The sequence below is a fragment of the Coloeus monedula genome (assembly GCF_965178545.1).
Source record: "Coloeus monedula genome assembly, chromosome: 27".
In the NCBI taxonomy this organism is placed as follows: domain Eukaryota; kingdom Metazoa; phylum Chordata; class Aves; order Passeriformes; family Corvidae; genus Coloeus; species Coloeus monedula.
In genome coordinates, this window is record NC_138807.1 from 6,248,791 (window position 1) to 6,262,011 (window position 13,221).

The window sequence follows — 13,221 nt, forward strand, 5'->3', positions numbered from 1 at the left end:
TACACACGGGCTTACTGGGGTAGGAACAGGGCTATCACCTGGAGCCCTCTCATCCAGGTGTGGAGACAACACCGTGTTACAACCTTTGTCTCCTGGGTAGTTTCCGAGTGGCCAGAAAAGTAGAGGAAATTTATAAACAAAACAATAATGAAAAATCCCCACATTTTTCCTGTTTCTTTTCTTTTTAATTTTTTTTTAAGAACCCAAACCATTCCAGCTAAGCTGTCTGCAATGGATTCAGCCCTGAATTAGTATCAGATCCAGATTCACGTTCCCAAATGCGGAATTTCGGGGCCCAGGCAACAGGGCAAATTTCAAACGCAATTTTCCAGCTGGCCACAAAAGGCTATTTAAAAATTTAGCTTGGAAACATTACATTATTAAAAGCCTTCTCTCCATGTGCATGTGATTTAGTGAGCGTGAGACACGAGAGAGAGAGAAAGAGAGAGAGAAAGGAGTGCACACAGGAGCATGGCTCTGCATTGGACTGCAGATTAACGTGAGTGTAGGTGGGAGGCGCTTCCTCTGTCGATGGGATGGAAATGGGAACAGTTTGCTGGGATGTAACTTTCCTGTTTTCCTCCCAATGGTATTTTTCTTTTTTTTTTTTTTTTTTTTTCTTTTTTTTTAAAAAAAAAAGCGAGAAGGACCAGCCCTGCTCTCTCATTACCAAAAGGCTTTCTGCTGTGGAAAGATGTTAAACCAAAGCTACACACAAAATATTACAGGTCAGAGAGAACAAAGTAAGAGAAAGTGGAGAGGCTGTTGGCCCATGGGATGGGAGAACATCGAGGGGGCATGGAGCAGAAGCCAATCCCCCTGTCATGTGTTCCCCTGCTATGGGGTGAAGGGGCTGTCACTGGGGCAGGGATGGCTGCTGGTGTCCTCAGCTCTGTGCCCAGCGTTTGTGCCCAAGGAACCAGTGACAAATTACTGCTGGCAGAGGGAAAAGCAGCTGGGACTGAGGGGGGCAGTGACAATGCACCCTCCTGCTGCAGTCTGGTGGTGCCCAGGAAGACAGAGCTCCGTGGAGGGGGCTGAGAGGGTCCTCCCCTCCTCTCACACCCACACCAGCAGAGCTGGAACCATCCCGCTTCCAGAGAGCAGGGATCCTTCGGGAGAAAGGGGAATTCTGGCCTCTCCGCAGCCCAAGGGAGTCCTTCCCCTGTGGGCTCTGCAGGCTGGCCCTGGCAGGTTTTGGGCTGCACTCTCTTGGGTCACGCTTGACTTGGCCGCGGGTGAGCCAGCCCTGCCCTGCTGCCCCACAAGGGTGGCGGGGCGGCGCCGGGGAGTTGGGGGTGCACCGGGGTCCCCCCGCGCCTCTGCCCGCTCCCACCAGCGCTTCCCCTGCTCGGGCCGGGCGGGATGGGCAGCGGGGAGGGGAGCCCGGAGGGTGTGTGCCAGTGAGCCGCTGTGCTCCCTACCTCTCACGTAAAGGTTAGCGGGGGACGAGTAGCGCACCCCGGCGCTGTTGCTGGCCACGCACTCGTACTTGCCCTGGTCCGTCTCCTCGCTGCTCTCGATCTGCAGCCCACCTGTGAGGGGAGAAGAGATGGCAGCACAGACACATCATCACCACTCTGCTGGCTTTGAAGACAGTCAACAGCCCCAGTGGACACTGGCTCCCGGCTGCGCTCAGGGCTGGGGCCGCACGTGGACCCAACATGATGAGAAAATTTAATCCTCTCTCTGTAGTGGGTGTTGCTCTTTGTCCTGAACTCATCAGCAAAAGCACCAAGTTTTGTGGCTTCTGCAATGCAGGCGTTCTGCACCAGAACTCCCGAAATCAGCCTCAATAATCCATATTACTGTGATCCCCAGAAATCCATCAGCAGGCAGTTGACTTTCCCTTGCTCAATTTGAAGCAGTGACCATAAAAGTGGAAGGCTTTGTCACCCACTGCCTGGGGAATTTCTTTCACTGCTGCTTTTGTTTTGTGCCCAATACCTGCTCCTCAGGAAGTCTACGGGAGATAAGAGCCCCTGTGAAAAGCACCTTACTGATAGTAAATACTCCCCAGGGAAAACCCTGTAAATACTGCATTGGAACTTCAAAATTGCCTGCATGGTTTACATCATCTGGGCCAAAAGGATTAAGGTTTTTCTTAAACTTGTGTATTATTGCAGGCTACAGGAATATACCCAGAGCCCAAACCAAAGATTCCTGTCAGCAAATATGCAGAGAGATGCAGCATGGAACTACATGGAAGAAAATTGCCTCATTTACCTCAGAAGGTTTCATCCCTGCAAAACCCCAGTTAAAATACATACTACATAAATAATTCAACAGGCTCTCAAATGTTTTATGTATTAGGAGTACATGATTATACTACAGATATGGACAGAGCTCACATGTGGTAAGACTCTTAACTCCCATCTCTGGAAAAAAAACCCCCACCTAAATATGAAAACCAAACAATTCCAGCTCAGTGTAATAGTATTGATAAAATCTTAAGTGAGAGGAGTGCAAATGAGATCATTGTTGGTTGCAGATACAGCCTTTTCAGGAAAGAAAAACCAGCGTGTTCACAGAGGAGGACACAGAGCTCACGTTCCTCTGCGTGTGCGTGGGTGGGAACGATGCTGCTGGGGGGACGTGGGGCTGGGAGAGGATTTGGGACAGGGATGGGGTGTGAGTGCAATTCCCCACAGCATCCCCTGTGCCTGGGAGCTCCCAAAGGCAGAACAGAGAGAATTAAACCCCCAAAACCCCCACTGAAGCCAGTAAACCAAACAAAATCCATTCCAAAAGAATCTGCGGGTATTTCAGCACAACAGGAGTTAAAACCCAAACTGGCTGGAGCTTCCCACTGAGCATCCAGCTGAGCACATTTCATATGGAATTACAGCTCTGCTGTTGGAGAGCTCCATTTGGGTGGAAAGCTGGCTGGTGAGTTTTCCCAGAAATTTCTGTTAATTTGGACAAATCTGTGGGTTGTTTCCATTGGTTCCAGATACATTTTCTGTGCAGCTCATGAGCATCACTGGTCTGAGAGCACCCAGGGGAGATGAAGCCCCACTCCAGAGCAGGAAGGGAACCAGGGACTGCAGTGGGCAGCTTTCCCAGGGGAATAGGGGCTCACCCTCCCTCCCTGCCCGCTGCAGCTCTGCTGGTCAAGGCAATGGCAGAAATGAGGCTGCAAAGAGGGTGAGGAGCGTTCAGCACTTGTCAGGAGCCGACAGAGATGATGTGTGAAAACGTAAATCTCACCTACAGTACCTCCTGTTGCTTTTACCAGCAGAGAATTATGGAATTTTAAATGTGCCAGTGGAGACAAAACCAAAGCAGGGTCTTCCAAGGGGCGCACACCCAATTCCTCCTGCCTTTCAGGCAGCTTGAGGTCAATTTTTGACTCCATTAAAGAGACAGTGCAGAAGCTACTTACCATGGATCCTTCCCAGAGAAACCTAAGGGTAAGAGAGTGGGGAGGAAGTGGAAAGAGGCTCTGGAGCCAAACAAATGAGTACGCTGAGATGGTGAGTGCTGAAGATCTGCCTGAGCAAAGGACTGGAAAACTCTCATCACCATCAGCAGCTTGGAAGCACTTTGCACCAATCAAGAGAAGGTCCTAAGTATTTACCAAGCTTTGAAAGCATTTAATGCTCGAGATAAACTTCAGTCCATAGTCCTGGAGAGATTAGCTCTTAAAACTCTGCCATAAATCTGAGGCAGCACAGCTGGAGACGTTATTAGAATAACAGTATCAGTATTACCAAGTGCACCCAGCAAACAAAAAAGGACATTATAACCATAGATAAAATAAAGACAGGTATAAGAAAGAAATATCCAGAGGTGAAGCAGGACAAGAAAACATAACAACAACACGAATCTGTATTGAGCACAGGGCAATGAAACGGGATCTGTGTGGAGAGAAGTGTTTGGAGAGTGGGTGAGTGAGTGAGCTGGGGTGTCTTACCTCGGATCGGTGTACCTTCTGCAAAGAAAACAAAGAAAATGAGTGAAATGACTGCAAAACCCCAAACACCTGCACTGCCTGTGGGAAAAGGACCTGAGTCAAGGAAGACAGTTCCCAGCAGGAAACTTCTTGGTCTATCTCAAATTGCAGGGACACTGAAGAGGGCTCAGGCTACTTAAGGTGGGGTGCCCTTTTCAGCAGCCCAATCCAGCTGGCTGTTTGCAGAGCCTCCGTGGCTCTAGGCTTCAAAAGTCTTAAGACTGGCTCCATTTCCTTGTAGGAATGTAAAGAAACCCCTCAGGCTCTCAGCTAACATGACTGTTTGCTACTCACTGAACACACGGTGACCTTGCATTTACCTTCACCGCTCCTGGGGACAGGGCTGGCATCGGGGCTGTGTCAGCCCGGGCAGGGACAGGGACACGTGGGCACCGTGCAGCACATTAAGCTGCAGGTTTGATCCCACCTTAGCCAGCAAAGCCCCAGCTCCAAACTTTAGCTATTAGCACAGATGTGTGAGGAATTCAGTGCTCAGGACCTCTGGCCATCCCTGCTACGCTTGCCTGTGTCTGCCTCTCCCTTGGATTATTTTATTCCAAGCCCCTCCTGTTATCTCTCAGTGCCCAGCCTCAGGCAGGGCTCCCAGGTGGGAGGGAGCGACAATCAGGGGTAAAACCCCCATCCCCATCTGACCTCCTGAGGCTGCAACCAAACCATCTTCCTTTGAAAACACGGCAGGTCCTTTTGCTCACAGTGGCATTCAAAACTTATCCAAGAAGGGGGTTTAGTTGGTGGGTTTTTACCCCAATCCTGAGAACAGGGCAGATCCCGCAGTGCCAAGTATTGCCTCTCCCTAGGGAGAGATGCACGAGCTCCTCTGCAATGGTGACACTACTGCCACTCTGCAGCACTCCCAGCCAGGGCTGTGAGCACATTAAATGATAAATACCAGCCTCTCACCCTCTCCTCTCCCCTGGTGAGTTATGATCCTGCTTTACACACAGGGAAACTGAGGTAGGGGTGAAGCAACTTGCCCAAGGTCACGGAGGGAAGTCTGGCAGAGGCAAGAACAGGAGCCAAAGCCTCCTCCATGCCAATCTTCTGCCTTAATCACCAAAAACCCCTTCCCTCCTTATCTTTCAGCCCTGCTCATCCTTCTGCTGCGGTTCAATCCCCCATTCTCAGGACAGAAGGTAAAAATATAGAGATACTAATTAGAGTTCACCTTTATTTTTCAAAGGAGCTAAGGGAAGAGAGGCGTTACAGTGTTAGGGATTAGACTCTAGTTAGACTCAGCTTCTAGTTATGAGGTTAGGTTATTAGCTAGAGAAAAGTTAGCATCTAGTTAGGGTTAGGAACTAGCTAAGGTTAATGAAGCAGGTTGTTAGCTCTCAGGACAAAGGTTGGAGAGACAGTGCTTGGAAGAGGTGGGGGAGCGTGGACTTGGGCAGATCCCCACCCAGGAGGTGGCAGGAAGGTTTAAAAAGCAAGAGAAAGAGAGAGAGAGAAAGCAGCAAAGGTTATAGATCAATTCAGTGGAAATAAAAACAGCCTCTGATACACCCTTCTGTCTCAAAACTGGAGTGAAAATCTGCCATCTGTGGCACCAGTATGGAACAAGGCTAATGGGAAGAGGGTAGAGGAGGGGAAGAGATCCCAACATCACCCATGGCTCAAAATCTTCTTTGGCCTCGGCTAAGCCTGGCAGTTTCCTATAAAAGTTCACTCTAATTGACAGCAGAAACATGCTGGAAGTTAGAGCTGTGCAAGCCCAGGCACAACAGCAGCATTACCTTCTTGTGCCACTGCAGGTTTGTCACTCCCTGCCCCTTCTGAGCATCAGCTACACCCCTGGAAAGGGGCTGTCAGCAGCTCTGGGAGACAGCCTGGCCGGGGGACAGAGCTCTGGGAGAGCAGGCAGTGCCACCCTGGGCTTCCCAGGCCTGACTCTGGCACACAGGGGAGGAGCAGGACAGCTCTGGGAAAATGCCCCACACCAGAATTTCAGTCACAATGAGCTCGAGCAGCACTTTGGGTCGGGGCACAGACACAGATGGGAGATTTTCACTGTTGGAGTTTCACATCTAACCAGCTCCTTGTTCAACACAGGGGCAGCAGGAGGGTGCTGGAAGAGGATATCCCCTCGATTAATTATTCTGAGGAACTCTGACAGGTGCTGGAGAGTTTGATATGGGGTCGTGGGGGTGCTGGGGAGGCACCTGCACTCAATACCTAGCTTGCCTGGTGTCCTGAACAGGGCATGAGCACATGCACGAGGCTGCCAGGGTTCAGGGCACAGCAAGGGCACCAGCTTTGCAGGACTACAGGAGGAAGAACTCACCCTGGATGCTGACTTTTGGAGTGAAAAGCTGGTTTTGAGATGCTACGTGCAGACTTTCCACACGGCCTCGCACAGCCTCCCTGGCTATGCAGATCTGCCTATTTAGGGCAAATTTTGAGGCTGCATGAGCCCAGATGGCCAGCCTGGGGTTTAGCAGCAGAGGCAAAAGGCAGCTTAAAGGCCTTGCCTTTGGATTATAAAGGCCCAAGATGGTGCCAGGCAGAATTCCCTGCGCAGGTGTCCCCAGGGTCTGCTCTCCCACCATCCCTTCCCCGGTTTCCCACACGCTGAGCTACCTATGGATTCTGTGAGCCTGGAAAAGAGGAGAGGAGGACAGTCACCATTGCCATGGCAATGACAGAAGACACATCCCCACCTTCTGTCAGGCCACGTGTGGGAACACGTGTGTGCTGAGCTCCTCTCCCGAGGCTGGACGCAGCTTTCTGCTCCAAACCAGCGGCAACCATTGGGGTCTCCTGCAGTTCCAAAGCGCTGGATCCTGGCTGACAGCTGCAATTCCAACACCCCCAGTAACAAAGGGGGCTCGGCACACGCAGAGACTGTGACGGGAGCTCTGCAGGCAGGTCCTGCCTTCCCGGGGCTGCAGAGGAGCTGGAGGGGGCTCTTCCCTTCCTCAACCCTTCCCCACAGCCACTGGCCTGGGATTTACAGCTTCAATTTGGAAATGCTGCACCCCCAATTCTCCCTCCTCCTCAAAATGCCAATAACCCCGTTAGATGTGAAACTCCAAGACCTCCTGCAGGTGTGAACACAATTATCACAGTTCCAGGGAACAAGCTATTGTGTAATTGGGGAATTCCAGGACAACTGTTGCTAAGATACCAAAAAAAAAAATCTATCCAGTGTTAGGAGGTTCATATTTAGCTGTTATCTCTTTATACAGATAAATTAATTAAAATTATTATTACTATTCTTTTTTTTGTAGCCTGCAATACCCCTGCAGAAATTAATTTAGAGGACAGAACATCCCTACTGAAAGAGTTAGTAGAAGAAATGCAGAGCATGCCTCTCAAGAAGCTGTTACAAAGGAATTAGTTTAAAGGGCAAGGGTTACAAATCTGCACATTAGCAGGTTTGGGGTTTTTTCGTTTGATTTCAAATTTTTTTTTAATTGAACAAACTTACCAAAGGTCTCTGAATGTTAAATAAAAAGTGAAAAGAAAAGAAAAGAAAAAAGCTTGTTATAGCCAGTTATTTAGAAAACAGAAGACACACAAAAGACACAAAAGGTTTTAGTGTTTGAGTGCTGAGGAAGGTGGCTGAAGGCTGCCTCCCTTGTCCCCCCTAGATGGCAGCTGAGCAGAGGACATTGGCTTTGCCTTCTGCTTTAAGTGTCCCAAGATAAGCAGAAATATCTGTCTTCCAAGGCCTCTTAAACTCCTGCCCAACCTGGATCTCCAAGGCTGAGATGTTGATGATGTCTGAGGGAAGCAGGGGCCCACACAGAGCTTCTTCCCATGCTCCTCTGACTGACAGTTGAGCTTTGCACTCAGCCCAAACCTCCAAGCATTAAAAGATTCCCAACTGCTTGGAAATTTTATCTGGAGACGGAAAGGGGAAAAGCAGAAACACCAGACAGAGAAAACCCACTATGGTTAATGACGTGTCACCTGTGTCTTGGCTAGAGTGAAGACCCACATTCCAAGTGGGTTCCTGGGATAATGGGAATATAATGACCATGGTCTTGGAGGCCTGTTTGTATTGCCAGCCAAACACTCAGGCCCTGAAGACCATCAGCAGTGTCCCGGAGCACCCCCAGTGCCCTGATGTGTGCTAGTGCCACCCTTCTGGTGGCAAAGTTTGTTCTCTGGAAAGACAAGTTTATTAAATTAAGATCTGACTTCAGCAGCTCAAACAGGCATCGCCTCACTCACAATCCCACGCTTGAATCTGCCTCGGCCTTAACTCCCTTGCACAGAAACAAGTGCTGACACAGTACAGATGTCCCTAATGTTTACATTCTGCACTTTCACAGCCCTCTCTTTGCAGAACATGCAAGTTTTGGAAGGCCACGAAAGCAGATGAAATTGGAGAACTGGGAAGTCCTGACTGCCCAAGGATCTGCACTCCCTGACATACAGGCAACAGGTTTGTGCCCTGAAGACAACAGGGATGCTTCAGGGTTTCACCAGTTTACTAATTTAAAGCAGCTGTAAATGAGATTAAATCTCAGCAGGTATCTTCTATTTATCAGAAGGGTCAAGGGTTCACTCTGAGGTTAATCAACTCACTGGAATAAAAAGGCAGCACTCAGGTGGCTTCAAGGAAAACACCAGATCAAACCAAGCTAAAGAGTAAAGGCATTCTAGCAAGATGATGAATGTATTAAAAATAATCTGCCTGTGCATTACTCACACTTCAGATCGTGGTCACAGAGCATAATATAATTCTAGTTTACCTCTCATTATTTATGCTGAGTGATTTTTTTTATTTGCATTTGCCTCAGCTGTTACGATAAAACAGAGAGGTCAATCTCATCTGTGTTCGTGGGATTCAACAAGCCGTTCTAATTCAACAAAGCAGTTTAAGGATCTGCTTGTAACTTTGCTTCACTGAACAAGGAGGCATTTATGCAGGTGTGTAAAAGCTACATTAAACTGGAGCTATGCTGAAGCTTTTCCACTGGTGGCCCGTAGCACTAAATATTTTTAGAAAGAACTAAGAATCTTTGCCAAACTGAGCAAGAGAAAAACCAGGTGTTTCCATGCCTTGCTGTCCAGATCCAGCAGGACAGAGTCAGAACTGATTTCTCCAGGGCCAGCAGAGATCTGGGCAGGAGCAGCTGGTTATCACTTGACTGGAGAACTTGTGAAAGGTCTAATACGAACAAAGCAACTCCAGTTGCCTCACCAAAGCCTCTGCTTTTCCTCTGCCTACAACAGTGCCTTTCTTTTGCCAAAAATACTTAAAAATGAACACCTTTTCTCTAGGCTGGGTCAGAGCAGTCAGCCCCAGCAGTTTGTGGAAAGGATTATTTCTTGGGCTAGTTTTTCTCAAAAGGTAGAACTTGCAAAACTTGCTTCATTTTTGCAGCTGTCAATGGAAGAGTTTTATCAGTAGTACTCAAAAATAAATCCACCTATGCCCTCCTTGCACACACTCTCACACAGAGAACCGGCAGATTTAACAAGTACAGAAACAGCTCCTGAAACGTGAATATTAAAGAGATGTCACGTTGCCACACACACAAAACAGCAAACAGAAAACAAACAAGAGAGACAGATGGACAAGCAGATGGGGAAAGATGGAAAACTGACAAGAGCCACGGAGCTGGGGTACATCTGTTGGTGGAGATGAACTCCATGGGCAGAGCACCGAGGGGTCACTCCGGAACACTCCCAAGTGCTCTCCAGCGATGGCTGCAGGGACGTGGTGCTGGGGACACCCTGCAGGAGCTCTTCTTCCACACCAGCTTTGAGAGGCTCTGTTTACACCATCATGTTTGACAGCAAGAGGCTGCCTGAACCACAGACCCTACACCAGGTGTGTGTGGTCTAAAAAGCTGTGTCTGCCACAGTGGTTCTTTCTTCCTTTGCCAGTTCTTGCTCTGAGGAACAAACCCTCAGCCCCCATCCAGGCCCCAGTTTCCCCTGAGCTCAAGAGCACCACGATCCAGGGAACTCATTGTCTGGATGGGCACCAGCTTCCCTGTTGACATTCCCTTCATGCCAGCTGGGCAGCAGAGAAGACCAGGAGGGCTCCAAGTGGAAAATACTCCAACCACTCTTGGTGTAAAAACCAAAAAAACTCAAATGCCCCAATCCACAGCAGCGGGGCCTGCATCTATCAGCCTTCTCCTCTGCTTCAGGACCCTCTGAGCAGCCTCCTCACGTCTCTATTTGCTCTCAGCTCCTCCAGTGTCACCCCCAGACCTTACCTGATCTCAGCTGTTTTATTCTCCCGTTGCTGGCACTGGGGTCGACGGGCAGGAAATCCTTAAACCAGGTGATCTCGGGGTCGGGGTTCCCGCTGGCCGCACAGAGCATCGTGGCCGTTCGCGTCCGCTCCACCACCTTCAGCTGGGGCCCCATGTCAATGTTCGGGAAGCCGGGAGGTAACTGGTCCTCTGCGGGTGGAGAACAAGGGGAAGGGGTTAAGCAGGTGCCAGGGTTCAGTGGAACACCCCAAGGAAAGCATCGGGCAGACACTGCCCTGTGCAATGCCAGTTCAAACACTGACTGGCCCAAGATGGAACACAGTAAGAGCTACCAGCTTGTCCGTTTTGTGTGACTATTTCAATGTCCCTCAAGATTCTACAATTAAATGCAATCTTTTAAAACCCTTTGGGGAACAGCAGAATAGAATTAGAGAATCATTAAGGTTGGAAAAGACCTCCCAGGTCCACCTGTCCACTAAACCATATCCTCAAGTGCCACATCAACTCGTTTTTTGAACACGTCCAGGGATGGTGGCTCCACCCCTGCCCCAGGCACTCTGTTCTACTTTTATTCACTCTTTCAGTGAAGAAATTTTTCCTGATATCCAACCAGAACAATCTGGAACAACTTGAGGCCATTTCCCCTTGACCTATTTTTTGTTACCTGAGAGCAGAGACCAACCCACACCTGGCTGCACCCTCCTGTCAGGGAGCTGTAGGGAGTGAGAAGGTCCCTCCTGAGGCTCCTTTCCTCCAGGCTGAGCCCCCCCAGCTCCCTCTCCTGCTCCTCACGGGATTTGTGTTTGAGTCACCATGTCAGAGTTTCCCCAGGTGCTGCAGGGAAGCTCTGCCAGGACAGGGATGGCACTGACTGGTTTGGGGAGCAGAAGCTGCACAAGGATCCCTGCACTGCAGAGAACACTCTGAGCTGCCACAGGTAAATGGAGGGGTTCACCTTCCCCCTCCAAACCTCGCAGTACAAAGCAAACTGCACAGGAGAAATAATAAAAGAACCCACGTGGAAAGGGCTGTCAAAGACACAGTGGGACTGGGAGAGAAAGGAGAGGAAAATCTCATCCAGCTGCAGTGACCAGAGGGGACATGCACAACAACAATACGCCAAGTGCTGTCAGCCAGGGCGTGATTTTTAGATTTATTAATTCCCAGAGCTGCTGCCCTCCAAGAGCAGTGGCACCAGCACCCAGCAGACTGAGCTTCAACTGAGCTTCCTGCTCCCCTCCATCCTGCCCTTGCCTTCACTAATGAAGGTGAGGAGGGCAATCACAACAATGCTGAGTAATTAATGATAACTCCTCCGAAACCCCAGAGCTTCCCCAATACCACCTGACACAGCCCCTTACTCCTGTGGGATGGAGGAGAGCTGTCTCACGCTGGCTGCCACAGCTCAGGAATGTGCCATTTTTCCCCCCAGAAAGTGAGTGTTTGGGGGAGGGCAGCTGGGAAGGAGGATGCCAGCAGCAGGGTGAGATTTGGGAGGGATCCTCTGTCATCTCCAATGAGCCGTGTCAGGGAATCACAGCCCCGGGAGTCTGTGGCATTGAATCCATCCCAAAAGCAGGTGAGGGAACAGAAGGGAAATAATGCAGAGGATTTAAAAAAGGTGGGATTCTTAAAAAATGAACATCCATCACAACCAGCCCCCCACTGACACTGATGGGAGCTCTCAGAGTGGCACCGAGATGGGGTTGGAAACCCTGGCCTTGGCTGGGAACCATCCTGCCAAGTGCAAACACACCCAGAGCTTGTTTCCTAAGGCTGGCACGTGACAGATAAGGAGGAATGGAGCCAAATACATTTGGCAAGACCGAGAGACAGCGGGACAAGGGAGAAGCCCAGTGGCCCTGCTATGGTGGGTGCCTTTTCATAGAATCCCAAAATGGTTTAGGCTGGAAGGGACCTGAGCGCCCATCCAGTGCCACCCCTGCCATGGGCAGGGACACCTCCCACTGTCCCAGGTGGCTCCAAGCCCCAATGTCCAGCCTGGCCTTGGGCACTGCCAGGGATCCAGGGGCAGCCACAGCTTCTCTGGGCACCCTGTGCCAGGGCCTCCCCAGCGTCATAGAGAGGAATTCCTTCCTGGTATCTAATGTGAACCTGCACTCTTTCAGTTTGAAGCTGTTTTGGTGCATCTGAAGCACCTCTAAACCAGAATTTTGTATCTGGAATTGGAGCTGTTCACACACATCTTTAACTAGGGACTGACCCAGCCCTCTGAGCTCCCTGGGCTGTGCTGGGGCACTGCAGAACCCCCTAAACTGTGTGCTCCTGCAGCCCCCCGGCCCCCAGGAGTGATGTCAGGCCAGCAGAGGGGCTCTGGGTATTGCTGTGCCTGTGCACAGCTTTCAGCCAGGCTTTAATGGTCCTCCCTCCCCTCCTCTCTCTCAGCAGCCGTGGGAGCGGAGCCGGAGCCGCATTGGCTGCAGATGACATCACTATTGATCCCTGCCTTCATCCTGCTCCCTGGCGAGGCTGCTCCACCTGCCTCCAGCCCCAGCCCCTTCCTTCCATGAGCCAATTAATCCACAGAGGGAATAGCCCCGTGCCTGGCAGGGTGTGTGTGTGTGCACATGTGCGTGTGTGTGTGTGTGTGCTGGGGGAGGCTGGGTACAACCACTATTACTGAGTGTTTCTAATTAAACAAAAATGTTAATCTTGCAGCACAATGTGCAGAATTCCTCTGAGTTTAATTAAAACAACTGCGATGAGAGGCGTGATCAGATTTGAGGATCAGATCAGCAGAGGAAGCATCTCTGAACATCACAGACTGCTCTGAGTCAAGTGCTCAGATTTCCTTCCTGTCGGGGAAGCAGAACTGCCTCCATCCCCGCACAACTGGGCTCCCTGTGCAATTACAGCCTCATTGAAATCCCCACAAGACACGCACACGTGCCCTGCCACCCTCCCCATCCATCCCCAAACACCCCCCCAGACCTGCTCCCGAATAAATAAGGAATGGTTCGGGTTGTGAATTCTCTTTCTGAAAGCAGCTCAGGCAACTGCAGGAACAAAAGAACCAGCCACAAGCTGGAGGTGCTTCAAGGGCAC

At 50.3% G+C, this 13,221-nt stretch overlaps 1 protein-coding gene across 1 annotated transcript in view; it reads right to left on the minus strand.

The window, feature by feature from the left end:
• The window catches only part of PTPRS (protein tyrosine phosphatase receptor type S), a 125,885-nt gene that overhangs the window by 55,349 nt on the left and 57,315 nt on the right, over positions 1–13,221 (minus strand). Inside the window, exons 5-6 of the mRNA XM_082297999.1 lie at positions 10,156–10,344; positions 1,425–1,535 (exon numbers count right to left, since the gene is read on the minus strand). Coding sequence (XP_082154125.1) covers positions 1,425–1,535; positions 10,156–10,344 — 300 coding nt within the window. The remainder of the gene's footprint in view (positions 1–1,424; positions 1,536–10,155; positions 10,345–13,221) is intronic.